Below are 25669 nucleotides of genomic sequence, written 5' to 3'. Positions count from 1 at the left end.
TCGGGCTGCTCGCGCTGGCCCCGCAGTCTGTACTCCGAAGTGTCTGGAAGCGCGCCTGGCTCCTAGGAGTTTCCAGGGGCGGGGCGGGGCGGGGCGGGGCGGGGCTGCACGGACCCCAGCGGCTGCATAAGAGCTCAAGACTGCACGCCCAGCACCAGAGACTGTGCGTTAACTCCGCGGACTACGCAGGCAGAAGCGAAGGAGGTGGCGGCAGGTGAGGCTGTGCCCACACCCCGAGGCCAGGCAGGGCAGGCGCCATCAGGCGGGATCGCTGCAACCAAGGGTGCAGGGTTGGGGGGCGCGGGGCGCTGCGCCCGGATCCTAGCGGCGGGCGGTGGCCGCTTTGCTTCTCACGTACCTGGCTCCAGTGTAGACCTGGCCCTCTCCAATTTGAGGCCTGGGACAGTGCGGGGCTCAGTGCCCCAACTGCCGGCTGCTGGGGCCTGGTGCGTGGGGCTCTCACCAGCTCTGGCTCTGCTGGGCAGGGAGATGCTTGGGGGGGGGGGGTCCGAGGTCCGGGCTCAGGAGGGGCCGCGACTCTCTGCCTGCGGATCCCTTGATCCCCCGCAGCCGGTCTCCACAGAGACACCCAGGCTCCGAACTTTGTGCCGTACTCTGCACGGGCTCCAAGCCCTCGAACCCTCGTGCTCCACTGCCTATCTCAGGAGTGGCTGCTTAGGGTGTGTGTGGTCCAGCGCCTGTCACCCTGAGCCAAAGGAGCAGGAAAAAGCAGCACAGAGTAACTTCTGCAGGGAGCCCTAGCTTCAGGAGGCTAAGTCGGGTGGGGCCGGGTCTGAGGTGGTCCTGTGCACAGTGTCAGCAGCCCAGCCCGGCCAGCTCCCTACCCACACTGACACCCTGAAAGCTCTGCCCTGGGAATGCGGCCACTGTCTCCCAGCAGAGCCCCCAGTGCCCCTGGCCACTCAGGTGGGCACAGCAGAGCTGGGCTGTCAGACCATTTCCAAACCCCCACCTATGTGGCTGAGGGTTTTGCTCTTTATTTTAATCCCGGGGTGCTACCAGCATACACAGCAGAGGACTGGCTGCAGCCAGTTTCAGAGGCTTCTGGGTACCGTGGCTGCCTGGAGGGCAGCCTGGGCAGGAGGGGCCTCGGCAGACCTGTCCCTGGTCTCCCTGGGACTCACAGATATGCTTACTCCTGGGGCTCTGGAGCCTGTCAAGGGTTAGCAGTGGTGCTGAGTTGCCCGTGCTGTGTGAGAACAGCGTCAGCGTGTTTGAGGGGAGTGAGCTCGCTCCCTGGCACATGCCGCTGGGCAAGAAATCAGAGGTGCTGCACTGTGCCTGACCCAGTGGGCTTGGGGAGGAGGAGCCAGCCTGCGTATATGCCTCTGGTCCTGTGTGACCCCGGTGAAACCCAGCGCCACCAAGCTGTGCCCCTTAGTGTGGGTGTGTGGGGTGAGCACGCAGGTCTCTGCCCTCGGCCCAGGCACTGACCCCATGCTCTCTGTGTTCCTCACATCGGCTGAAGACCAAGAGGAAGCCACGCAGAGCCCCGCATCCTGGGAGCCATGAGCGGGCGCAGGTGTCCCGTGGGGCTGACATCCTCAGTGGTGGCCCCGGCCAAGGAGCCCAACGCCATGGGGCCTCGGGAGGTGGAGCTTGTCCTGGTCAAAGAGCAGAATGGGGTGCAGCTCACTAACTCCACCCTCATCAGTGCGCCCCACAGCCCCACGGGGGCCCAGGAACGTGAGACCTGGGGCAAGAAGATCGACTTCCTGCTGTCCGTCATCGGCTTTGCCGTGGACCTGGCCAACGTCTGGCGGTTTCCCTACCTGTGCTACAAAAATGGCGGGGGTGAGTGCTGCCCGGGCTCCACCCAGGCCCCAGTGAGTACCTTGGATGGCAGATGGAGGTGCCCCGAGACCGCACACACTGCAGGGAGACCCAGCTCCTGACCATATGTGGTGGTACCGACTCCTCCTCCTCCTCAGCTGCCAGTCTGCTCAGGACCCTGAGAGGGGCACAGAGGGCCACGGAGGGAGAACCAGGAGGCAGCAGCCTGGGCGGCTCTGCTCTGCCTTCGTTTCCGACAGTCTTCCCTTGGGAAGTAAAGTTCAGAAGGCCTTCAGGCCCTGCAGTCTGGTTGATACAATCAGTGCACACAGAGAGTGTGGAGGCCCTGAACTCAGGTGTGTCCGCCTCACCGTCCTTCCCCCATCTCCACCAGATGGGGAGCTGGGACTGTGTGATTGGGCGCTCCTCCCGAGTCTCCTTCCCTTCCTGTCTGGCTTGGGCCCATGGGCTCCCTGGGCCAGACATTTGCAAGGCTTCTCCTGGGGATGCCAGTCGCATGCCCAGGTGCATGGGCCTCGTGGCTCCTCTTGGAGATGAGGGGACCAAGCGCCCCAGAGCAGAATGGAGCCCAGCCAAGACCACCCAAGGCTGATGAGGAGGCAGGAGGAACTTGGGGTCCCAACCACAGGTCCCACCAGCACCTGGACCCCAGCCAAGGCTGCAGGGAAGGGAAGCTGTGAATGCAGGAGCCCCTGAGGATCATGAAGAGTGGGTCTGGAGGGCCAGAGTGAGCAGGTGGCACCAGCACAGCTGGTGGGCAGGGCCTCCCCTCTGCTGGGGTCTCGCTGTGACCCAGGAGGAGTGGGGGGCAGGCCTAGAGAAGAGGATCACACCCACCGGGACAGCAGGGCCCCATCCCAAAAGGTGACCCCTGCCCCGCAGCTCCCTCTGCTCAAGGAGCCATCTGCCCACAGGAGCCTTCCTGGTACCCTACCTGCTCTTCATGGTGATCGCCGGGATGCCCCTGTTCTACATGGAGCTGGCCCTTGGGCAGTTCAACAGGGAGGGGGCCGCCGGCGTCTGGAAGATCTGCCCCATCCTGAAGGGTAAGGCACACCCTGGGGTATGGGCGAGTGGGCATCAGAGCATGCACACAGGCCTACTTGCTAAGGCATGGGGTTCCCGCACCTCGTGCTAACCTGAGTCTTGCTTTAGGGACAGGTCCTGACCTGGATATGAGAGTCCCTCAATGGTGCTGGGGACATGCCTGCCTCAGTGGTGATGGTCTGTGGTCAGGGTATTGAAATGGTACACAAGATTAAGCATCCATTGATCTATTGATCTGTCATCTATTCATCATCCATAAGTCATCCATCCGCCCACCCATAATCTACCTACCCAACCTTCTCACCCCTCAGTCCATTCGCTGTCCATCATCTACCTATCTATATTTATCATCTCTCCATCCACCCATCATCCTTCTATCTCATTCCATCATCTCTGTTCATCTTCCACCATATATCCATATATCCTCTATCTGTCAATCATCTGTCCTCCATCTGTCCATCATCTACCTGTCCACTTTTATCATCTCTCACCCAGCTATCTCCACCCAGCCTCTTTCTATATTCATCCATCTCATTCTCTATCATTCACCAAGCCTTCGAGCTGCTGGTGCAAGGCTGCCTTGTGTTGAGTCCAGGTGACCAGCCCAACAGCTGCCTTCCCAGGTCCTCTCCCCACCCCGCTGGGGGTCCCGCAGAGCTGGCGTGCGCATGCCATGCTGGGTGCTGGAGATGCAGACCAGGCATGGGGGCTTGAGTAATCACCTGAGGAGAGCAAAGTGGGATGTGGTCTGCACCTGTCCAGCGCCAAGCCAGGCTCTAGGTTTCAGGACCTGGGGGGTTCCTGGACCTTTGGGGTGCTTTCTCTGCTCTTGGATTAGGACAGTGGCTGAGTATCTTCCAGGAGGCCACTTGAGCAGCAGAGACTCAGGGTAGCAGACAGGCTCTGCAGGGCCCCAAGGGCCTGTGGTGACCCTAAGGCCACCGTGCTTTCCTAAGCTGAGCGATTGATTCTCTCTCCAGAGAATTCTCTTCTGGGGTGATGTGTGTGGGGATCCAGTGGGATCTCAGAGCAGGAGTCAAAGTTTAAAAGAACTACCCCAAAAAGTGAAAAATAAAAAACAAAAATTGCTGCCCAAGTGTGTTTCTGTCCCCACCATGCCCCCCCAGGAGGTGCTGGCCAGCCAATCTGGAGACCCTGGAATTCTAGAGACTGATGCATGAGGCAGACTGGACACTGCACTGTCCACTTACTGAACTGTATGGACTCAGTGATCTGTGATGCCACACCTATAGCTCCAGAGGCAGAGGAACTGCTGTGTCCTCCAGGCCTGTTCCCATCGGTGTTGTGGCCCTGGAGTGGACAGCATGGCCCAGATGGTGGGGGCCAAGTGAAGCTCAGCCCAGGCACCACTTTGGTGGCATCTGGGAGCTCAAAGTCTTCGGTGGAGCAGGTATTGGGGACCAGAGACTGTGTGAGGCCAGGGTTTGCTCTGCGGGGTGGCCCAGTCCTGCTGCAGGGCACCAACTCAGATCACCCTGCTCACTGCCCCACCAGGGAGCTGGACGGTGGCCCTGTCTGTTCAGTGGGAGTGTAGTGAGAGCTGTGTCCACCTGGATGTGAGTCCACAAGCCCGGGACTCCCAACCAGCTATTGCCATGGGCTTTTATCTCGCAATTTACAACCGTTCAGATTTAATCTGTCCAGTGATCCCCAGGAGCGCCAGGGCCCCACAGAGTGCTGAAGATTTGACTTGGGATGCAGGGGATGAAAGTCTGCCACCTGCAGGATGGCAGCACCCACCACAGGGAAGCAGACCCAGGTGGTGGCTGCCTGCTTGGCATGATCTTGGAGGAGGTGGCAGGCAGCAATCTGCCCACCTACAGGCCGTACCCTGGACCACCGCCACCTCCTTGCCATGATCTCTGGGACCTTGTGAGTCCCAGGACATGAGCAGTGTGGCTCTAGGGCCGTTTTGTGATCAGGGACAGATCTGAAGTCACAGGAGAGATCCAGCTTCACGGGGCCACAGCGCCAAGAGGGGACTTCCTGCTATCCACTTGGGACAGCCACAGGCCAGCGTGTAAGGACACAGCTGCTCCTTACAGCCTGAGAGGCAGAGCCTGGTGCCCTGGACACCCCGGGCCCTGTGCCTTCTCTCTTCTGTGCATTAGGCCTCATTCCTAAAATCTCTACTGGATCTTTTCTCTGTGAATAGGACAGTGTGTGGTGAGTGGTGACAGCAGCTACATCACCCGGAATGGTTTCCCAGGAACTAAGCACTTAAGGAACTAAGTTCCTTAGTGGCCTCCCCAGGCGGTTGGCATCTGGGAGCTTCGGCCCTGGGCACCATCCCAACAAGTGCTGAGCTTCACTCCCAAGACCTGCCCACTGACTGGTGAAAATCAGGGCGAGGGACAGACAGTGACGTCCAGGGCAAGGCCCAGCTGTGTCTGAGGCCAACTCCAGAGCCAGTAGCATCACCCCAGCTAGAGAGGCTCCTGGTGACCTCCGTACAGACGCAGCCACCACGGTCAAGGAGCTTTGTCCTTAAATATCAGCCTCAAGCCCTCTTCCTCCCCCTCCCTCTCTAGGTCTCCCTCCCCATGCTGGCCTCTCTGGTATGAGCATGTGAGCACACACAGCATACATAGGCACCCATAGCACCACAGCACACACACATGCACACATAGTGAACGTGCAGTGCATACAGAACACATGCCTGCACACACGTGCACTCTCACAGCACTAAGGACACCTGGGCTTTGGAAAGCCGCCCTCCTGCCTTTCTTCCAAGAGCCCCACCTGGGAGCTCTTGCAGGGCATGCGGGCTGCTGTTCATGTCCAACCCTGAAGTCCCTGGGACAGGGAGCTGTGCTGGGTTTCTGTTGAGATTTCCTGGGACACGCAGAGATAGTGGCAAATGAGAAGCATCTGCGGGAGCTTTCCTTAGAGCAGGAGGGGTGTGCAGGGCAGCGATTGAGGGACTATCTGACAGCTGGTAAGCAGGTGGACACCTCTCACTGGGTCTTGTGTGAGCTGAGGAGTAGCTTGGCCATGTAGGGTAGGCTAGCAAGGGCCATGCTTCATGGCATGGGCCCATGGCTTTCTGAGTCTCTGGCTTCTTGGAGGGCAGTGCTCAGAGTGACTGGATGTGTGGCCAACACTTGCACCTCCTTCCTGGGACACCAGTTTCCTCAGCAGGCAATGGGGCACTGGGATGACAACACAGGAGAGGCTCTGAGACTGCTGAACTGCACGTCACCAGCCACATGCACCACTCGCTTTGGGAGCCACATCAGCCAGGGCAGACCTGCTTTCTTGTGAATCTTGGTACCACTATCTGCCATGAAGCCAAAGGGCCCTCCACACAGCAGTGGCCCCAGAAAGACCAGCCCCTCCTTTAGACTCTGGGTTTGGATCTGCTCTTGCATTTGACCAAAGGCTTCTTTGAGTTCCCAGAGTTGAGTATTTGGTATACAAAGTTTTAACCCTAAACAGTTTCAGACTGGACATCCGTGGTCGACTGGCTGCCAGAGAAACTTCCGTGGTACACTTTGGAACAGCATGGTTTCCTAGTAGTAAGGTTTCCTGACAACACAGCTTCTCAATAATGTGGCTTCTAATTAGGCTTCCCGACAACATGGCTTCCCGACAACATGGCTTCCCAACAATTTGGCTTCCCAACAACAGGGCCGTATATGTGAGTTCTCTGGGGGCTGAGGATTTAGCTCAGTGCACAAGCGCCTGCCTGGCAAGTGTGAGGTCATGAGTTCAATCCCTGGTATCAAAAAAAGAAGGAAAACAGCTTCTCCTTAAGATTAGGACCATAAAAAGCAACCCAAGCCACTTGCAAAAGTCCCCTTGAAGACATGTTCCTGCCCTGCCCCCTCCTCCAGGCCAGCATACAGGACAAGCTGCCACCGAGTTTTACTAAAGTGAATTCACAGTGTAGCTTAGACCTTGCACAGCTGAGAGGAAATTCTGCAATAAAGAGGGTTCTGTGTGGAGCTGAGTCAGGTGAATCACAGCGGCAATGGCACGCATGACCAGCACCGCCTGAGGAAGATCCCTCAACCAAGGGAGGAGCCTGCTAACTGCCAGGCCATCTACCCATTATTCAGGAAGGCAACAGCCTGGTGACTACACACATGGCATCCTGTTCCGGGTCACCAGGAGCACTGTTGAATGACCAACCCCAGATGCCAACCTTCTGAGAGGCTTTGTGTGGCCCTGGGAGCCTTAGATGGTTCTACATGCCCGGGGTGGTCTTGGGTGGCCTTGTATGGCCGGGGGCCCTTTGTGGTCACACATGGCCCTAGATAACCCAGAGAAGCCTTAGGTGTTTATGGATGGCCTGGGTGGTCACAAATGACCCCAAGAGACCCTACAGGCCTTGCCTGGCCTGGGTGGCTCTAGGTGGCTGTGAATGGCTTCAGTTGACTCTGCTTCTCCTGGTATCTGGGGCAATGTATGACAATGGATGACCTCAGTGGGCCCTGGGAAGCCCTATTGGCCATGAAGGACACAGATGACTGTGAATGGCCCTGTGACTCTTGGTGGCCCTATGTCCCCTGGGTAGCCACGGCCAGTTTGGTCCCTAGGTGAGCCTGAGTTGCTGTGAATGGCCACAGAGCTCCTATTGTCCCTCTGTACTGTCTGTGGCTGTGGTAACACTGAGTCAGCGTTGATGGTTCTGCTGGTGTGGGTGTCCTTCAGTGGCCCTGGCTGATGTGATGGCCATGGGTGGCTGTGCATGACTCCAGTGGTTTATCTGGGCCCATTAGTCCTAGGTGGCCCCTGGTTGGGTGGCTCTGGGTGAGCCTCAGTGGCTGTGGTGGCCACGGGTGTCCCTTGCTCTCTGTGTGGTCCTCCCTGGCTCTGCATGGCTATGGGTGGCCTTGGTGTGCCTGGGTGGCCCTGAATGGTCTTCAGTGGCCCCAAGTGATCCCGTGTCCCTGGCTGGCCACAGGGGTCCCTGGAGGTACAAAAGCAGTCTTGGCCCTGGTGACACCCTGATGTCTTTGTGGGGAGAGATGCTCCGGAAGGTGAGCGGCCCCTTCTCTGAGGTCCCATGTGGAGTGGGGCGCAGCCCTCCACAAGCTGTGTGTCTTGGGGAGTTGCCTGACACCCAGGATGCCAGGGTGCTGCTGCTGGGTGGAGATGTCCACCATGAGTGGGCAGACAGTGGCCGATGGTGACTGTGCTGAGTGGCTCTGTGCTGTCCCTGCCAGGGGTGGGCTTCACAGTCATCCTCATCTCGCTCTACGTGGGCTTCTTCTACAACGTCATCATCGCCTGGGCACTGCACTACTTCTTCTCCTCCTTCTCCGTGGAGCTGCCCTGGACCCACTGCAACAACACCTGGAACAGCCCCAACTGCTCCGACGCCCCCTCGGGCAACGCCAGCACTGGCCCCGGCCTCAACAGCACCTTCGGGACCACGCCTGCAGCCGAGTACTTTGAGTATGTGGGGGTCGGTGTGGGATGGGGGGCAGTGCTGAGGGCGCAGTTACCCTGCACAGACTTGAGAGGGGACCTCTGATGCCCCGGGTAGTCATGTGGCTCAGTAGAGCCCAGCAGGGTCAGCTCTGGGCAGGGGTGGACACAGGCAGCCCCTCACAGTTCTGTCCTATTCCTGCTGCAGGGTGGGCGGGGAGGCTGGAGACACCATGGCACCAGTCCCCCTCTTGCACTTCTCAGGCGTCAGGCCCCCTCTCAGGTGTGGGCTCTGAGCTCCTGTGGGAAAGCCACCTTTCTGAGCACCATGATCGAAGCCCGCTTCTCAGACAGGCTGGCTACCTGCGCAGGTGTGCACTGCTCCTGAGGTCTTTGCCGTCACGGATGGGTTTCCTTTCCTCCACTGTTGCTCTCCTGTCCCTGACCCACGCGCCCCCATGGCCTGAGGTTCCCCCTTGCAGGCTAGGCCTCCCCAGAAGCTTTTCTCTGGGTCTGCTGTCTAGTCAGCTTCTGTGTCCCGCCACTGTCACCAGGGCCGATCCGGGAGGACTCTTGGGCCCGCCATCCCCTGCCATGTGTTGGAAGAATCGTGGCTTCCAGCAAGCGTCGCGGAAATGGGGTCGTGAGTGTGTGAGTGGCAGGGCCCCTGCCAGCCACTGCAGGACAGGAGCAAGCAAGCTGGGCTGGGTTTTGGCTCTCCCTGACTGGCCCCTCCCATCCGCAGTGTTGGCGTTGGCAGAGGACGGGCCGCAGCACCTGCAGCAGGTCTGTGATTTCATGTGGCCAGTGCTGCTCTGCTGGCTATGCATTCCCACTCGTATGTCTGTGTGGGGGTCCACTGCCTGTGTAGCAGGAGGGACTTTGTCCTTCAACATGGACAGCAAAGGGGGCGACTGCCCACTGACTGCTGGGGAAGGTGCAGAAGAGCAGGGCGCAAGCTGGGATGCTGGGCAGATAAAGGCACAGGTACCCTGAGTGAAGGACGGCTCTGAATCCTCCGTGGCCTTGGCACGGTCTCGGGAGACTGTCCTTGCTCCATTTCCCAGATGCAAAACTCTGGCGGAGGGAACGAGGCTTGGCCACAGTGCCCCAGCCAAGTGACCCAAGCCTGGGGCAGCATGTGGCCAGCAGAGGAGGCACCGCAAACGCCGCGGTGGAGCCTGTGGGCCGCTTGGCACTAGAATCGTCTGTGTGTGAGTGGGTCTGACAGGCAAAAGCGGATGAGGATTTCCAGCTCAAGTGTCTAATTTCCCATGGGGTTTGTGCAATTTGAAACATCGGGAGTGATGTGTGGGGGGCATCTGTCTCCTCTTTGGTAGTAGAGACCTTCAAGTCATCCAAGAGACTTTCAGACAAGAGGACAAGAGGACGAGAGGGAGAGGGGTTAGTGCTGTGCTCTGCAATGCAGGGGGTGCTGGAGGAGAGGATGAAGTTATTTTCTCAGTGTGAGAAGTCCCTCAGCCCTTGTTCCAGGAGGCCCTTGGTGACACCACAAGTCCTCACCCTGCACACACACGGGGCTCCCCAAGGCAGCCTGGCATGCTCAGGTCCCTGGGGTCCGGAGCCCACACACACCTTGTCATGCAGGTCGTGGTGGAAGGGGTGGTAGCTTCCCAGGCACACCCCTAGGAAGGCGTAAAGCTTGCACCTTTAGGGTCCTGTAAGGTCGTGAGTTCAATCCCCAGTATCGAAAAAATAAATAAAATTAAATAAATTAAAAAAATAAAAACAATATGCTTCTTGCCAGGCTTGGTGATGCTGCCTGTCAAGCCAGTCCTCGGAGGCTGAGGCAAGACAATCACTTGAGGTCAGCAATCAGAGGCCAGCCTTGGAAATGGTGCAATTCCGTTTTTGTTTTTTTTTTTTGTTTTGTTTTTTTAAGTCATGCACTGTTCCACTGCTGTCGGGCAGAGCACTGCAGTGTCCCCAGGTTGTGCTCCTGGTGGGGAGGTTTTCTCACCCTTAGGGACAGTCCCTGTACTGCCGTCTTCACTACTGAGAGAGAGGTCGCGGGTGTGTCTGTGTCCTTCGGGAGTGACGCTTCCACAGGAGGAGCGTGTGTGTGGCCCCTCTCAGGAGTCTGCTTGGCTCACTCCTGCTCCCCAAGTTCGCTCTGTCTGATGGCGGCGTCCTGCAGGACTGGGAGGGGCAGTGACTCTCGTGGCTTTCGTTTCTAACCCGTGTGTGTTGTTAACGTGGGCACAGCCCTCGCTACTGCATCTGAGGGGTGACCTCTGTCTCGTGACTGGGATTGTGGTATGGCAGTGGCCGTGTGGCTGGGCTCCGTCTCCCCTCTTACTGCTCCCCTGCTTGACACCCCCCTCCCTTGCTCCTCCATCGATCCCTTCTCCTGGTCTCGCGCTGAGGTTGTGCCTTTTCCTTGCTGGGTAGAGCCCTGTGATGCCCAGATGTTTTAGACTTGATGAAGCCAGATTTACCTAATTATTCCTTCATGCCACGTCTAAGAGTCCACTACAAGGGCGAGCTGGTGCAGTCAGCCCACAGCTTCTTCCAAGAGCGCTTCGGCGCTGCCTTCCAGCTCTCCCGGCCATTGCAAGCTAACCTGTGTGTGTGGCCACTTCCAGTTTCCTCCTGGACTCAGGCCACGTTTTCCTGCTCTGGTCGTGCTCTCTAATTTGTATGAGGCTTGGCGAGTTTCACATGGACAGTGTGCAGCTTGGGTGCTCCCTGTCTGGATGTGAGATTTCACAGGTGGGAAGGCAATGCGATCGGGTGCCATCTGGCCTTCTGGCTCTCAGCTGCCTTTCCCACCTGGCTGGGGCCAACCTCAGCGGCACAGGTGGCCCTGCTCACTGTGACCAGGTCACACCAGCTGTGCAGTGGCCTCATACCCTGCTGAGCTCTGGGAGCTCCCAGTCTCCCGGGGCTGTGTCCTGTGCCCAGTGCAACCTCGTGGCCAGTGTGCAGGTTATAGGGACTCTCTCCAGCTGCCCACCTCCCAGGGCTCTGTCTTGGCTGCAATGCGAGAGCCAGAATAGCCAGGTTTCTTCACGAGGCCTGGGTGGGCAGAGATGCAACCTGGGGCTCGGCATTATTTCGGAGAAGAAGTGCAGACCCACAGTCAAAGCATGTGTGGGCTGCAGCATCTTCTTCGTAACATGGCCCCTCCTCCCCCAAGCAGAGCCCAGTGGAAAGGACGGTGCCTTTCCCATGGCTGCCCACAGGCCATCTGTGGAGTCCAATGAGTTACTGAGGCAGCACCCAGGCCAATCTACCTGTCCTCTTGAGAAGGACATGCAGGGTGACTCCTGATCACGCCTGGCCAGCACTGTCCCAGATCTGGTCTTCATGCAGCAGGAGTCAGGTGTCACCCTCAGAAAGCACAGGGCCGCATGTGGCATCACTGCTCGGTGCCCAGGCCACCCCTGGGCACCAGGCTTGTGCTGGGCTCCTCACAGGCCGGAGTTCCTGTCCTTCTGAGGGTAGGGGTGGAGCACTGCCTCAACTCAGCTGGGCTCAAGGGCAAGAGGCAGGAGGGGAAGGATGGCACAGATGGGCAGGGGTGGAGCCTCCCCAGGGGGGAGGGCAAGGACAGGGCCTCTCCGGGGCTCACTGGCAGGAGTGGGAAGGGAAGGCAGGTCCTGCAGCTGACCCAGCCTTGCCCCCAGACGCGGCGTGCTGCACCTGCACCTGAGCCACGGCATTGACGACTTGGGCCCGCCGCGCTGGCAGCTCACGGCCTGCCTAGTGCTGGTCATCGTGCTGCTCTACTTCAGCTTGTGGAAGGGTGTGAAGACCTCAGGCAAGGTGAGGCGGAGTGGACACTCGAGGTGCCTGGGAGCATCTGGGCAGAGGGTGCCCACGGCGAGGTGCGTGCAGAGGAGGACAGAGCAGCAGGGTCTTCTGTCTTCCTGGCAGAGTATTGGGCCTCAACCAGGCTGCTTTGAGCAAAGTGATCCCGGGATAGCTGTGCTGGGCACAGAGCCCCAGACTGGTGGGCCACCTTTGTCTCCGCACACACTCAGTCCCCTTTGCCCGCCAGGATCCGGTCCCCCACCACGACCACTGTCTGCCTTGCTTTGTGCTCAGCCCCACCCCCAGGGAACCGGCAGCCCCAGGGCCTCAGGCTGCCGCTCCTGCTCCTGCCTGGCTACCTACCGCTGCTGCCCCAGCAGAGGGCGCTTCTCCTCACCCTGCTACAAGGTGGCTCTATGGTGCCCATCAGGCCCTGGCAGGACTGAACGAGTGGCCCGTGACGTGGTCCTCTCCCACAGGTGGTGTGGATCACGGCCACCATGCCCTACGTGGTCCTCACCGCCCTGCTCCTGCGTGGTCTCACCCTCCCGGGAGCCATCGACGGCATCCGGGCCTACCTGAGTGTGGACTTCTACCGGCTCTGCGAGGCGTCGGTGAGCGTGCCCTCCGTGAGCTCCACAGACACATAGTCTGCCTCAGCCTCCTGAGGGTGACAGCAGTGCCCACCACTCTGCATGTCTGAGACTTAAATGCCACATAGTGCAGTGACAGCGACGTGTGTCCGAGCTGTGAGCTGACAAGTGGGGCGCAGCGTCCATCTCAGGCAGCCTGAGCTGTCTCCTACACCTCCGGGTGTGAGGGGTCCTGGGCGGGAGGGAGGCTGAGTGGGGTCAGGGCTCCCACCGAGCAGGAGCCAGGGCTGTGGGTAGGTTATACAGGTACCTGCGTGCGTGAGCCCTGACACCCCGGAAATCCAGACAACCTCTCTGATTTTGCTACCGAGCCGAGTGGGCCGTGCTGTTGCTACTGTTTCCAAACCCCAGGGTGGGGAGGGGTGCAGGTCAGCTCCACGGGGTCCCACTGGCCAGAGCCTGGCAGGCCCCTCTAACCTGGGACCCCTCCCTTGGCTCATAGGTGTGGATTGATGCTGCCACCCAGGTGTGCTTCTCTCTGGGTGTTGGGTTTGGGGTGCTGATTGCTTTCTCCAGCTACAACCAGTTCACCAACAACTGCTATCGGTGAGCCCGGGCCCCGGTAGTGATGGCCAGGCTGCCCCAAGGTGGGACCCAGCTCAGAACCAGAGGGAGGGAGAGAAACTGCTGGCAAAACGTTGATCCACGAGGCCAGGCAGCTTGCAGCAGAACCCCCTTGCCTTAAAGAAGCCTGGCTGCGTGGGGACTGTGCTGGGGTCTGTGGGGGCAGCCTCTGCCCTCCGCCCTGGCCACCCCAAGAGCTCGGCTCTCCCAGGGCCCCGCTTCACTCCCTCCCACCTGAGTGTGAGCACCACCAGGGTCTGGAGGACCTGCTTTGCCCATAGCCTCAAGCTGGCCCAAATCCTCCTAAAAACAGGAGTAGAATTAAATCTGAGGCCTGCTTTCTTTGACCTTTATGGGCTTGTGTTTACTCTCACATCCTGGGGATAAAAATGCACTAAAAATAAAGACAGCACGCAGCAAAATGGCCAGGCAGCTCCTCCAGGTTCCCAGGAGAAGGACAGCAGGTCCAGGTCCCAGATCACCCTGCTCGAGCCCAGTCTGTGTCCACGTGGGTCTGCCACTCTCTGGATGGCGTGTGCAGCCCCTCAGCAGCAGATGGCCATCCGGGGAGCTGGGAGGGCAGTGACATCCAGAAGGACCTGCACTCCAGGGCCTCCCTTGCTGCTGGCCCTCAGGTTTCTTGGCCTGACTAGGGTCCTTGCAGCCCAGGTGAGCATGGGACTTTATTTCAGCTCTTGGAGCCCGCTGTGGGGAGTCTGTATTTCCCAGGATCCCCATCATACACATTTGTGCTGAGAGCCCTACCCGTATGCTCAGGCTCCATCCCACCCTGAGCCCACATGGCCCCAGGCAGTTGCAGAGTGGCAGCCACCTGTGCATGTCCAGGAAGTCGGGCCCCGGACTTCCTCCCAGGCCAAGACGTGGGGACCTAAGAGCAAGGCTGGGGGGAGGCCACGGGGGTCTTGCCCACAGCACCAGGACATCGGTCTTGTCTTGCAGGGATGCAATCCTCACCACCTCCATCAACTCCCTGACCAGCTTCTCCTCGGGCTTTGTGGTCTTCTCCTTCCTGGGGTACATGGCCCAGAAACACAGCGTGCCCATCGGGGACGTGGCCAAGGACGGTGAGCCCTGTGCACCCCCACACCACACCCTGACCTGCAACCCTCGGTGCTCAGGTGGCAATGGCCAAGGTGAAGGCCAAAGTGAAGACTGGGGGCTAAGCTGGCAACAAGCGTCTGCTTGGGGCTGGGCTCAGTGCCCATGCCACATCAGGAGCTCTTGTCCCACAGGCATCTCTGCTGTCTGATCTCTTCTGGGGCCTCGGGTGTGGGAAGGGAATGTGGGGAGCTGTGGGCCCTGTCACCCATGTGCTGAGGACTGAGGGGTCAGCCTTGATCCCCCACAGCTGCTAGAGAGCTGAGCATGGAGGCCCCCTCTGCAAAAAGGACATGGGCGGGGTCTACAGCCAAAAGCCAGGCTGGGGCGACCCTCTGGGTGTCCCTGAGACTGGGGTCTGCCCTCCAGACAGACCTGATAAAGCTGAAAAAGGAGACAGAATGCAAATCAGTCCAGAGGTGAACTTTACTTGGGGCTGCTCCACGCCTGGCTCCCTGCCCTTTATTATGATAAATAGCAGTCGCCCTGAAAACCCATCGCCCTGCAAGTGGGGCAGCATCCTCCACGCATTTCCTAACAGGCAAAGTAAATGTCACTGGCGGCCCTGGCATGCAGACTGCGGGTGAAATGTCGCTGGGGTGCAGGGAGGAAGAGCTGGCGCTGTCTTTATCTCCACCGAGTGGGGAAGGAGCTTCCCAGGATTGCAGCTTGTGGCATTTAAGCTTCAGTCTCCAAGGAGCCTGTGGCCCAGCCCAGGTGGACCACTGGGCAGTTGGGAATTCCAGGGCACCTGGGTCCAACCCCATTGCCTGGCTGGCCTTAGGATCTCATAAAACCATGGCCACCTTGTGGTCTTTGGTTTTTTCAAAAGATGCCAAGTGCAGGGTGTATGCCAGCCACCCCAGCACTGAGCAAAGCAGAAGCAGGAGGATTGCAGTTTCAAGTCCTGCCTGGGTAACCTAGTGAGACTTCATCTCAAAATAAAATTTCCTTGAAAGGGCTGAGGGTGGAGGCTGGCTCAGTGGTAGAGCTAACCTGGGCTCGGTCCCGAGGCCCAGGAGACAGTGATTGCTAAATGTCAGTCCCCATGGCTAGGAGCCAGACTCAGGCCCGTAGAAGAGGACTCTGCAAAGGTGACTGGCCCAGGTACATGGCTGTGAGCCATGAAAAGTGTCACCACACAGGTGGGATCCCTGGTGGGATCATTTGAGAGCACATTGAGCCTTGTGGAGTCCTACCCCTCCCACGGTCCCCACCTTCTGGTGCCGAGGAAGAGGATCATCCCTATGGGCCACACCCTGTGTGTGTCTCCTTGCAGGGCCACTGCCTCCCATCAGAATGGGTGCCTGACTGGGTCCGGTCTCCTGCAGGCTGGGCCCCCGGGGCTGTGTGGTGGCCAGGTCCCGGTGGCATAGGGCACCACTCTCTTCTGTGTCCCTTGCCTCTGCATCTATGGGAGCCACAGAATGCCCTGCTGTCCTGAGCCCCAGACCTCTGTGTGGCTTCCAGGGTCCCTGCTGTCAGGGCAGTGGGAACAGGAGCCACACTCACAGCTGTCCCATGTCTACCTAGAGGTCACAGCTGTATCCACCTGAGCACAGAAGGGGAGGGGCTGGGTTCCTTAGTGCCCAGGGATGGAGGTCAGGACCATGCTCCAGCAGCTGAGTGTGTGTGTGCACGTGTGCCTTGTACTAGGATGCAGGTGTACATGTGTGAGTGTGCCAGTGCATGCTTGCTTGTGTGTATGTGTATGTCTGTGCTTGCTTGTGTGTTTGTGCAAGTGTGTGTGCATGCTTGCACATCTGTGCAATGTGTGCTTGCACATGTGTGTGTGAGTGCACACTCACAAGAGCTGCCCAGGAGCACCTACAGGAATGAGGCTGATGTTTTATCTAGCACTGGGGCCACTCCAGAAACCCCTCAGTCCTCTCATTGCCTGTCCCTGCCTTGGCCTTCACCCCTCCGGTGCCCCATGGCCTGGTGTGGGCACAAGTGAGCGTGGCAAGGCCGCCAGGCTGGGGATGGTTGGGTGGGGGTTCTCTGTGTGCCCAGAACTGCTGTGGTCTGGCCGAGTGCCCCAGGCTGAGCCGGCCTCACACTGGGGTTGGGGAGTAGGAACCCCTGCCACACAGCGGGTTCTGACCGCAGGCCCTGGGCTGATCTTCATCATCTACCCGGAGGCAATCGCCACACTCCCGCTGTCGTCGGCCTGGGCGGTGGTGTTCTTCATCATGCTGCTCACCCTGGGGCTCGACAGTGCTGTGAGTGTGGGGCCCAGGGGCCCGGGGATGGGGGGCTGGCGGCAGAGCTGAGCTTTCCCTCTCTCTGCACCAGGGTGTTGGTGTTGGTGTGCAGACTCCCTGCAAAACCCTCAGGACAGCGTCTGACTACAGTACTGGCCTGGCCAGGCTGTCTTGGTGCCATTGTGGTACCCAGTCCGAGGTCCTCCTCATCAGTGCCCCAACCCCACTGAGCCCTGGGCGCCAGGACCAGCCAGGGCCATGTAGCTGCCTGTGTCTTTGTCCAGCTGCTGGGGCTCAGCACACTTCTAGAGTGTGACCCAAGGCCTCACATTGAGGGGATGGTTCCACTGCAACCCCACCTCTCAGGATCACAGCCTGCTGGGTGGACAGGGCCTCCCTTGTCCCCACATCTCTGCACCAGGAGGATAGCCCCCTCCCTGTGCTCAGGGGGTACACAGGTCCCCAATCCCATGTCAGGCTGCCCGGGGCTTCCCATCACGACTCGTGCAGGCCTGCTCTGCCGCCTTGCTCCAGACAACAGGGTGGAGCTCCGCCCCTTGGTCCTGCATGAGGGGACAGTACTATGTCACCCAGGTGGCCTGCCTTGCCCTGCCCTGTGACCTCTCTCTGAGGGCCCTGTCACCAGAGAGGCCCCTGCCAAGGCCGTGTCCCCTGCTGTGCCAGGCTGACCTCAGGGTGACAGGTGGGTGTGAGTGCCGTGCCTGTGCCCACAGATGGGCGGCATGGAGTCGGTGATCACGGGGCTCATCGATGAGTTCCAGCTGCTGCACCGGCACCGGGAGCTCTTCACACTGTGCATCGTGCTGGGCACCTTCCTGCTGTCACTCTTCTGCGTCACCAACGTAGGCACTGCCCTGCTCGCGTCTGGGCCCCATGGGATGGGCAGCTGTGCAGCAGAAGCTGGGGGTGCTGAGTGTGGGAGACCCAGCATGTGGCCAGCTAGGAGTCCCTGGGGAAGCTCCCACAGTGGCAAGAGGGGCAGGCAGCCTGCAGTTGGGGACCTGCAGGAGTGTCCCCCACTGGAGTGCTGGGAGACACTGCTTGGGGCTGAGGAGGTAGCTGCTCCCAGCACCCCCGGAGCTGTGGGAGGTGAGAAGCGAGGCTTGATGATGCCCTCTGAGGTGCAATGGGCAGGTCTGATGGGGGGATTCTCGGGGCTCAGCGCCCCACAGAGCATGTCTGCGAGCCGGGCCAGTCCAAGAGAAGCACCTCAGAGCAGGGTCTGCAGCCTGGCTGGCCAGGCTCCGTCATGCCCCTCTCTTCCAGGGGGGCATCTACGTCTTCACGCTGCTGGACCACTTTGCAGCTGGCACGTCCATCCTCTTTGGGGTGCTCATTGAGGCCATTGGGGTGGCCTGGTTCTATGGTGAGTACGGTGAGGATTTGGCACTGGGCAGGTTGAGGATGCCGCCCCAGGAGGCGATGCCCTAGTGCAGACAGGACCCAAGTCCGGCTGCTTACTCACGAGCAGGACTTCAGGCACTGCCCTGCCCACCGCCCCAGCCATGGCCACTGTGCCCAGGACGTCCACACATACATCGGATGAAGCACCAGGAACCCAGGCTGGTGCTGGCTGGGTCTCTCAACGCGCTCCGGGTTTTCTGTCTGTAACATGGGAAGGGTGCCAGCCTTGCCCACCCTACAGTACCTCTGAGGGGCTGGTGGCTGCCTGGGAGACCAGCCACACATGCCAGGGTGACCATGCCTTCTCCCTGACCTCAGCACCAGATCACATAGTAGGCCAGCAGTGCGAGGGAGCCTGCTCACATTTCTCACCAGTTCTTACAAGTTAGATAACAGAACTGAAAGAAAAACCCACCTCCCCAAGTGGGCCCAGGGCTGCTGTTGGAGAAAAAATGTCGTTTATTACATTCCAGAAGTCACTTCGCCTAAGTGTGGGTGACTATACAAGCTGCAGAACATTATGCAGCCTTCAAAAGGGTTGGCAGGGTACTGTGATCTGAATGAACTCAGGGACGCTTGCTGAGCACCAGTCCCCAGAGGCAGATACCACATGCCCCTCAACGTGGGTCAGGCAGAAGACAGTGAAGACATGGGGCTGCAGATAGGCGGGCAGTGGGAATAGGCAGAGCTTACCACAGACAAACTGAGACCAGGGCGTGGAAGGTGCGACAGCTACACAGCCACGGGGGCACTTAACACTGCACTGTGCACCTAAGGGTTACAGAGGTGAATTCACTGTCGTGCTGCGAGTTAAAGATGGTCCTGCTAGAGCTCAGGCTGGTGGTCTTGGACTCACAGCAATGCTCCTGCCCAGCTTCCTGAGTGCTGAGGTTACACGTGTGTGCCATGCTTCTCCCACAATTTTTAAAAAGTATAGAAATGCCAGATGCAGAGGGAGGGAGGCGGTGGAGAGTGGCCATGGGACCGGAAGAGGAAAGGGGCAGGGCGGGGCCTGCCAGGCAGCTGTCCTGGGTGCAGGCCAAGCCAGAGGGACGTCAGGCTGAGCCCACACATGGGGTCCAACAGCCAGCAAGGCCACGAGTGGATGGGTGCGGCCCCTCTGGGGAGCCTGGGTGCAGCTGGGGGTCCGTGGGGTGGGGGTCTGTGATCACGTGGTCCTGATGCCCCACGGCCCCGCCTCCTCCAGGTGTCCGGCAGTTCAGCGAGGACATCAAACAAATGACGGGCCGGCGGCCCAGCCTCTACTGGCGGCTGTGCTGGAAGCTGGTCAGCCCCTGCTTCCTTCTGGTAAGACATGTGCAGCTGGTCCTCAGCAGCCCCACCTGCCGCTTGCATCTGCTTCAGAGGGCCCCAGGTCCCAAAGAGCAGGCAGGCGCAGCATGGTGTCCCTGGTCTGCTGGCGGCTTCCTTCTCCCAGGGACCTCAGAAGTGATGCACGCATGATCCGGGCACCTGGGCCAAGCTAGCCATGCTCCTGCCTCTGGCAGGAGGAGGATGGGACTCAGGCCGACGATACCAGAACCCAGGATAGGAATGAGGCAGGCTCCGTCCCCCAAGTCCCTGGGCCCTCCTCAGTGTGACCTGCCATTACCTCAATTTACACTCTCGGCCAGGGGAAGCTGGCAAAGTCTGCACCTGCCAGGCTGCTGGGACAGGTGGCTGAGACCGCTGGCTGGGATTGCACTGCTTTGGCCCTGCCGATGCCAGGAGCTGCTGGGGGCAGGGCCAGGCCCATCAGAGGGCCACTGGAGCTGCCTCAGGGCCAGCAGGGCCTGCAGTGAATTTTCCTGGTCCTCTACCCGTGAGCTGGTTCCCCAGCCACTGAGCTCTCGGGGTGCTAGGCAGAGGGAAGAGATAGCAGACAGCCCAGACCAGGCACAGCGGGAAGTGGCAGCAGCTGGGTTCCAGCTTGCGAGTATGGCCAGGTGAGATGAGTGTCCCAGGCCAGCCCCGTGCCAGCCCTGTGCTCACCAGTGTCCTGTGTAGGACTTGGCCTGTGCGAGATTCCAGAGACTTCCGAGGAGGTGCTGGCAGCAAGACACGCAGTGTGCACAGAGGCACAGGATGTGTGTAGACAGACAGTGCCCGGGGTGTACGTGTAGATGTGCAGTCCACTTGCACACACATTGTATGTGTGAACATGTAGTACCCGAGAGACATGTGTACCCGTGTAGCCGCGTAGTACCTGAGTAGACGTGTAATACCCGTGTAGGCGCACGGTGCTCTGTAGACGTGTAGTGCCCTGTAGGTGCACACTGTGTGTGTAGCAGGCAGTGTGTGTCCAGGTGCGTGGGTACGAACTCACATTTACAGAAGCAGGATGTGTGTATGCTGCTGGCTAGGGGGCCACCCAGAGCCCAGGTGACGGCCCACTCCGTAGTCTGTCACTTTCTCCAGATCACACGGAGACAGCCCTGCCTCCCACACAGGATGCAGATTGCAAGAAGTGCCCAAGCAGTGCCCTGAGCAGTGGCCAGCTCTTTTGGGCTGTGGTGCCCAGCAAAGGATGAGAGGGCAGGACAGCTGCGCCTGGGCAGACAGCATAGCTGAAAGCCCCTGCTGCCTGTCTGACCCGTCCCTCAGGGAGCCTGCTGACTGTGTCCTTGGTTTCAGTTTGTGGTTGTGGTCAGCGTTGTGACCTTCAGACCCCCCCACTACGGCTCCTACGTCTTCCCCGCCTGGGCCAACGCACTGGGCTGGGCAGTTGCCGCCTCCTCCATGGCCATGGTGCCCATCTATGCGGCCTACAAGTTCTGCAGCCTCCCAGGCTCTTTCCGAGAGGTGGGTGTACAGCCCCCACTTGGTGTCTCCCCAACTGAGGGCACCAGCTCAGGACGACATCCCTATCCCTGCCCGCTCCCGCCCAATCCTACCTGATCTGTGGCCCTTGGGGTGGGGCTGCAGTGGCATTCCCCATCCTTGTGTGTCACATGTGTCACTGGTGTCTGCACACCAAGTGTCTGTGTCTGCCTTTATCCTGAGTGTACAGGTGTACACAGGCCGAGTTAGTGTGTGTCTGCATGTGCCTCATACACCCGTGCACTTTGTCTGGGTATGTGCCTCCCTGTGTGTTAATGTGTCCTGTGCTTGTGCGCATGCTGTGTCTGTGGGCAGGCCCATGCATGTGTGGTGCCCACAGACACCAGTGGGACAGAGCCCCAGAGTCCGGGCCATCTGGATGCTGTGGTCAGGCTCCGGTAGGCTGTTCTGTGGGAGGTGGGGAGGGATGTGCCCTCAGCACCCGCTGCACTAACCCCTGGGCTCTGGGTCCTGGGCCCCAGCACCATCCTGCAAGGCGGGCATGGACCTTGGCACTGCCTGCCTGAGGTCCTGATCTCAGGCATGTGTGACCACATGTCCACTGTGCCTGGCTCTGTCTTAGAAACTGGCCCAGGCCATCACACCCGAGAAGGACCGCGAGCTTGTGAACCGAGGAGAGGTGCGCCAGTTCACGGTGAGTGCCCACCCAAGCCCTTGGCAGGGACAGGATGACAGAGGGCGGCTCTTTGCCCAGGGGCTGCTCGGGGCTGCTCGGGGCTGGGAGGTTCTGGCTGTGAGCAGCCCAGTCCCCAACACTGACCGCCGCATCCACCCTCTACGCCCTCAGCAGCGGCCTCACAGGCGACCAAGCTGTGGTTCCCCCTCCCAATTCCCGGCCAGCTCTGTCCCCTTATGGCTGGCTCCTCAGTCGGCCTCAGGTCCTTTTCAGCCTGGTTCCCTTTTAATTCATCGTGCAGGGCTGGGAATCCCCTCTGGTGCCCCATTTCTTGCCTTCCATGGGTTCTGGCAGGTTTTTTTAGTGATTGGTTTTAAATATATTTTAATTTCCGGTGTGACTTCAATTCCCGAGTGGCGTAGAAGTCTGCTTGGAGGTCTCTTGGTGCAGTAGTGGAGACTGAACCCAGCCGTTCACGCTGGGCTGCATTTCCAGCCCCTTTTCACTTCTCATTTGGAGACATCTGCATCTCACGGAGTCTCCTGGGGCTGGACTCACACTTGTTTTTTTTTTTTTTTTTTTGTCTCTTTCATTTTTCATTTTTATCGGTACCAGGATCGAACTCACGACTGCCTGCTTGCAAGGCAGGTGCTTATGTCGCTGAGCTAAATCCCCAGCCCCCTGGACTCACACTTGTGATCCTCTTGCCTCAGCCTCCCAGGGGACCCCTTGTTTCTCTGTAACGTGGTTGTGTTGTGCACGGACATCCGCCCAGCTTTGACGAGACCTCTGCGTGTCTGCTGACAGCTTGCCCCTCCCTGTGGGCTGTGTTGCCTCTGCTGCCAACTGCGTCGGCCGCTACGATCCAGGGCTCCACCCGCCCCTGATCCTGGCCCTTGGCCCCTGGTCCCTGAGGTCCCTTCAGCTCCCTGAAACACAGCCCAGACCCATCACTGCTGCTCTCAGCCCTCTTGCTGGGGTGAATGCAGCGTTAACTTTAACCTCAGGCGTTTGTTGCAATCCCAGCCCGGCGGGATGGCTACTCCCTGATGGCCTGCCCCAGTCACCGGTCACCAGTCACAGTGCACAGAAGCTGGCTCACTGCCGCTTCATCCTGTTGGCCCGGCTTAGCTGCCTGCCTCCTTCTTTCTGGCCTTTTCGGGTCATTTTTCTCATCCTATTCGTTTCTCTCCGCTTGCTCTGAATCCAGTACTTCGGTTCACTGCACGGTTTCCTGAAGTTGGCAGATATTTCACTTTGTCTGAAGCTGGGCTGAATCTCGTGGTCCCAGTGCCCCAAGGACTTTGGGCCCCCTGATCAAGAGCAGCTGCCTCATCCAGGGCGCCCCGCATGCCTGCACGCCTGGAGGCATAGCTGCTGTCCCTGGGGCTTGGCCTGGCTTCTCAGGATCCCTAGGTGGCAGGGGGCTCACAGTCCTCCTGGCAGGGGTGGCCCTCTCTGCCCACCCCATCATGTGGGGGCCCTGGACAGCAGGTGCTGCTGCTCCCTGGTGTCTTGGTCCTGACCCCCAGGCTCTACTATCAGCTCATGACTTGCTGGCCTCAGTTTCTCTTGCTGTCCGCAGCCAGGTTCTCAGCCCAGGCGGCTCTGAAGCTTCATGGTCACATGGCCGCCTGGCCTCTTGCTGCCCTGTCCTCTCGCCTCCCTGTCCTTTCCTAGGTCTGGGCATGTTTGCCTGGGTCGCTTACTGAGTGCAGACTGGGGCTCGGGGTTTGTACCCGTGCAATGGGGCACATGTGGCCGTCTGTTGAGCCCACCCTGTGAAAACCAAACATTTCCCCCTGCCACCCTGCGCCTGCCCCTCAGGTCCTCCCTGGCCCTGCCCACCATAGCGGCCCCTCCTGTAACAGGCAGCAGGCGGGTGGAAAGCAGAGAGGCAAACAGACCCCAGACAGACGACAGTAGGTGACTGCTGCATGCCAGCGGAGACTGACAGATGACAAATGGCCAAGAGATACAAGAAAGGAGCTAGCTCAAATGAGACCTACATTCCCAGAAAGCAACGTTGGGTTTTGGTTTTGTTGTTATTGTGTCATTATGGGACTTTTGGTTTGTTTTTGCTTGTTTTTTTTTTTTCAGTACTAGAGATGGAACACAGGACCTCTGCACTGAGAACATCCCCAACCCTTTTGATAGTACTTTTTATTAAAGACAAGACTCTCACTAAGTCAAAAAGTCACCATGCTAGGCTCCAAGTAGCAGTCCTCTCGTCTCAGCCTCCCACTGGTGAGGAGGCATCCTGCTCCTCTGCCGTCTCCAGCTCAGTGTGTCTGTGCACAGTGGGGTGTAGTACATACTGCTTTTGGTGCTGCTGTTCACTGGGCTGGTGGAGTTTGTTATTTCCATCAGATCTGGGCTCCTTCAGCCGTGTCTGCCCTGTCTTCCCTCAGCCCTCTGGGGCCCAGCTGCCCACCCTCTGGTCTGCACCCCATCTGCCCACTTTCTAGGGACACACCTTCCTTGAAGTCATCATGTCCCTCCTCTGGACATCCCTGTAACCTGCCTCTGGGTCTCACCATGTGGAGCAGCTGCTTGGGCTTCCAGTCTGCAAATCTGAGCCTCAGCTCCGGCTCTGGGCTGCCTCCCTCCCAGCAGTGCGCATCCCTCACTTCTGTCCTGCAGCGGTGGCACATGGAGCCAGGTCCCAGAGCCAGAGTCTCCACCAGGTCCTCACCACAGCACATCCTGTGAGGCCCACAGGGCTGAGCACCGTGGGCAGAGGCCCTGCCCATGTCGCGCCCCTCGTGCGCTGCATAACAGGCTTCCGTTCTACTCATTTGCAGACACAGCTGTGCACTGAGTGTTACTGATGCTCAGAAACAGGCTGAACAAGCAAGGTCTGCACCCCAGCAGTGACACTTGCTGGGGCCGTGAGGCTCCTCCTGCCCCAGGTGGTGCACAGGGGCAGATGCCAGGTACCGCACTACAGCATTGTGGACCGCAGCCCTGGCAGTCAGGTCGGGCCTGAGCCCCATGGGAGGCTGCTCTCACACAGTGCTGCCCACACTCTGAGTAGTCCCTTTTATTTCCAGCTGCGCCACTGGCTCCTGGTGTAGCAAGCAGTGACCTGGCCAGCTGGGCAGGTCCTCACCAGGGAGAGGAGACAGAGGGCTGCGTCCACCCTGGGACCTCGCCTTCACGGACAAACAGCCTGGGCAGACTCGCTGTAAGAACCGCACCCATCCGTGCAGTGAGGCCAACCAGTTGCCGCCCTATGTGGATGCCCATGCCCCACAGGAGGATGCAGCAACTGTACCTACACTGTCCCTGTACCCTCAGGGGCTGCCTGGGCCACTCGTGCTGCTCAGATTTAAAAGCTAGGTCCCCTGCTGAGTCTGAGCAGCACATAGAGGGGAAGAGGCTGAGTTGACACAGTCCTTTCCTGGCACCAGGCTGTGAGTGGACAGTGATCCAAGGGTACCACTCACCTGTCACACACGTGAGTTCCATCCAGGGGCATGGAGGACCAGGCTGGTTCATGTGGTGGGATGCTGCTTCCTTGCCACTGAGAGAAGTGATTTTCTGTGGACCCAGCTCAGGCCACAGCCACTCTTGCCCACTGCACTCTGGACCTGGCCTGAGTACGTCCCCAACTGTGGCCACCTGCGTGCCTGGAGCCCACATCCTCCAGCCTGAGTGGTCTCCAGCACACATGACATCTTGGGACATATCCTTTGCTAGGAACTGGCATTTTAAATCCTATTTATCTGTGTCAAAACAAATTCTCAAAGTGCACGGTTTATTTCTGCATATCTGTTTACAGATGTTCTGGGTTTTGTTTACAAGAATAATTAGCAATACCAGTGAAGACTGAGCCCCGCCTGCCTCTGCCGCCCTCCCACAGCACACTGGCCACCCCAGGGCATGGCAGGACCTGCTCACCCGTTCTTGCCATGAGGCTGAGCAAGCTCCTGGCCACATGGGCATCGCAGAGTGGTGCGGCAGTCATGCTGTGCAGAGAGGCGGGCTGCAGCCAGGAAGTACACCTCCACCCCAGGGGCAGGGGAACGTGGACTGTAGGAAGTTGGTTGTAGTCGCCTGCCCGTGGGGAGCACCTGTGGTCCTGGCTGGGAGGACCCTGCCTGAGAGGCTCCATGTAGAAAGCAGTGTAATCAGCCTCTGTCCCTGTCCTGCTGTCAGTGTTGTGTGTGGGTCCTGTGCACAATAAACGAAGTCCATGTTGGAAGTGA

The 25669-nt window shown here is 59.3% G+C and overlaps 1 protein-coding gene across 6 annotated transcripts; it reads left to right on the top strand.

Annotated features, from left to right (window-relative positions):
• Window positions 1–147: 147 nt before the first annotated feature.
• Window positions 148–25669, top strand: Slc6a3 (solute carrier family 6 member 3). Of its 6 annotated transcripts, XR_010050382.1 has the most exons (16): window positions 148–214; window positions 1490–1815; window positions 2730–2861; window positions 8055–8286; window positions 11910–12048; window positions 12516–12650; window positions 13132–13235; window positions 14214–14338; window positions 16482–16594; window positions 17311–17439; window positions 17864–17963; window positions 19209–19309; window positions 20636–20803; window positions 21405–21476; window positions 24263–24394; window positions 24512–25669. XR_010050382.1 is itself a non-coding variant. In XM_003462109.3 (15 exons), the coding sequence occupies exons 2-15, from the start codon at window positions 1530–1532 to the stop codon at window positions 24533–24535; spliced, it is 1860 nt and encodes a 619-aa protein (XP_003462157.1). In that variant the 5' UTR covers window positions 148–214; window positions 1490–1529; the 3' UTR covers window positions 24536–25669. The 6 variants fall into 6 exon arrangements, 4 of the variants coding, with proteins under 4 accessions (XP_003462157.1, XP_063114003.1, XP_063114004.1 ...); XR_010050383.1 differs by lacking the exon at window positions 17311–17439; XM_003462109.3 differs by lacking the exon at window positions 24263–24394.

This window comes from Cavia porcellus, unplaced genomic scaffold (assembly GCF_034190915.1).
Source record: "Cavia porcellus strain 051 isolate PalLab524CR breed Dunkin Hartley unplaced genomic scaffold, mCavPor4.1 scaffold_11, whole genome shotgun sequence".
Classification (NCBI taxonomy): domain Eukaryota; kingdom Metazoa; phylum Chordata; class Mammalia; order Rodentia; family Caviidae; genus Cavia; species Cavia porcellus.
This window is presented reverse-complemented; position numbering and strand designations above follow the sequence as displayed.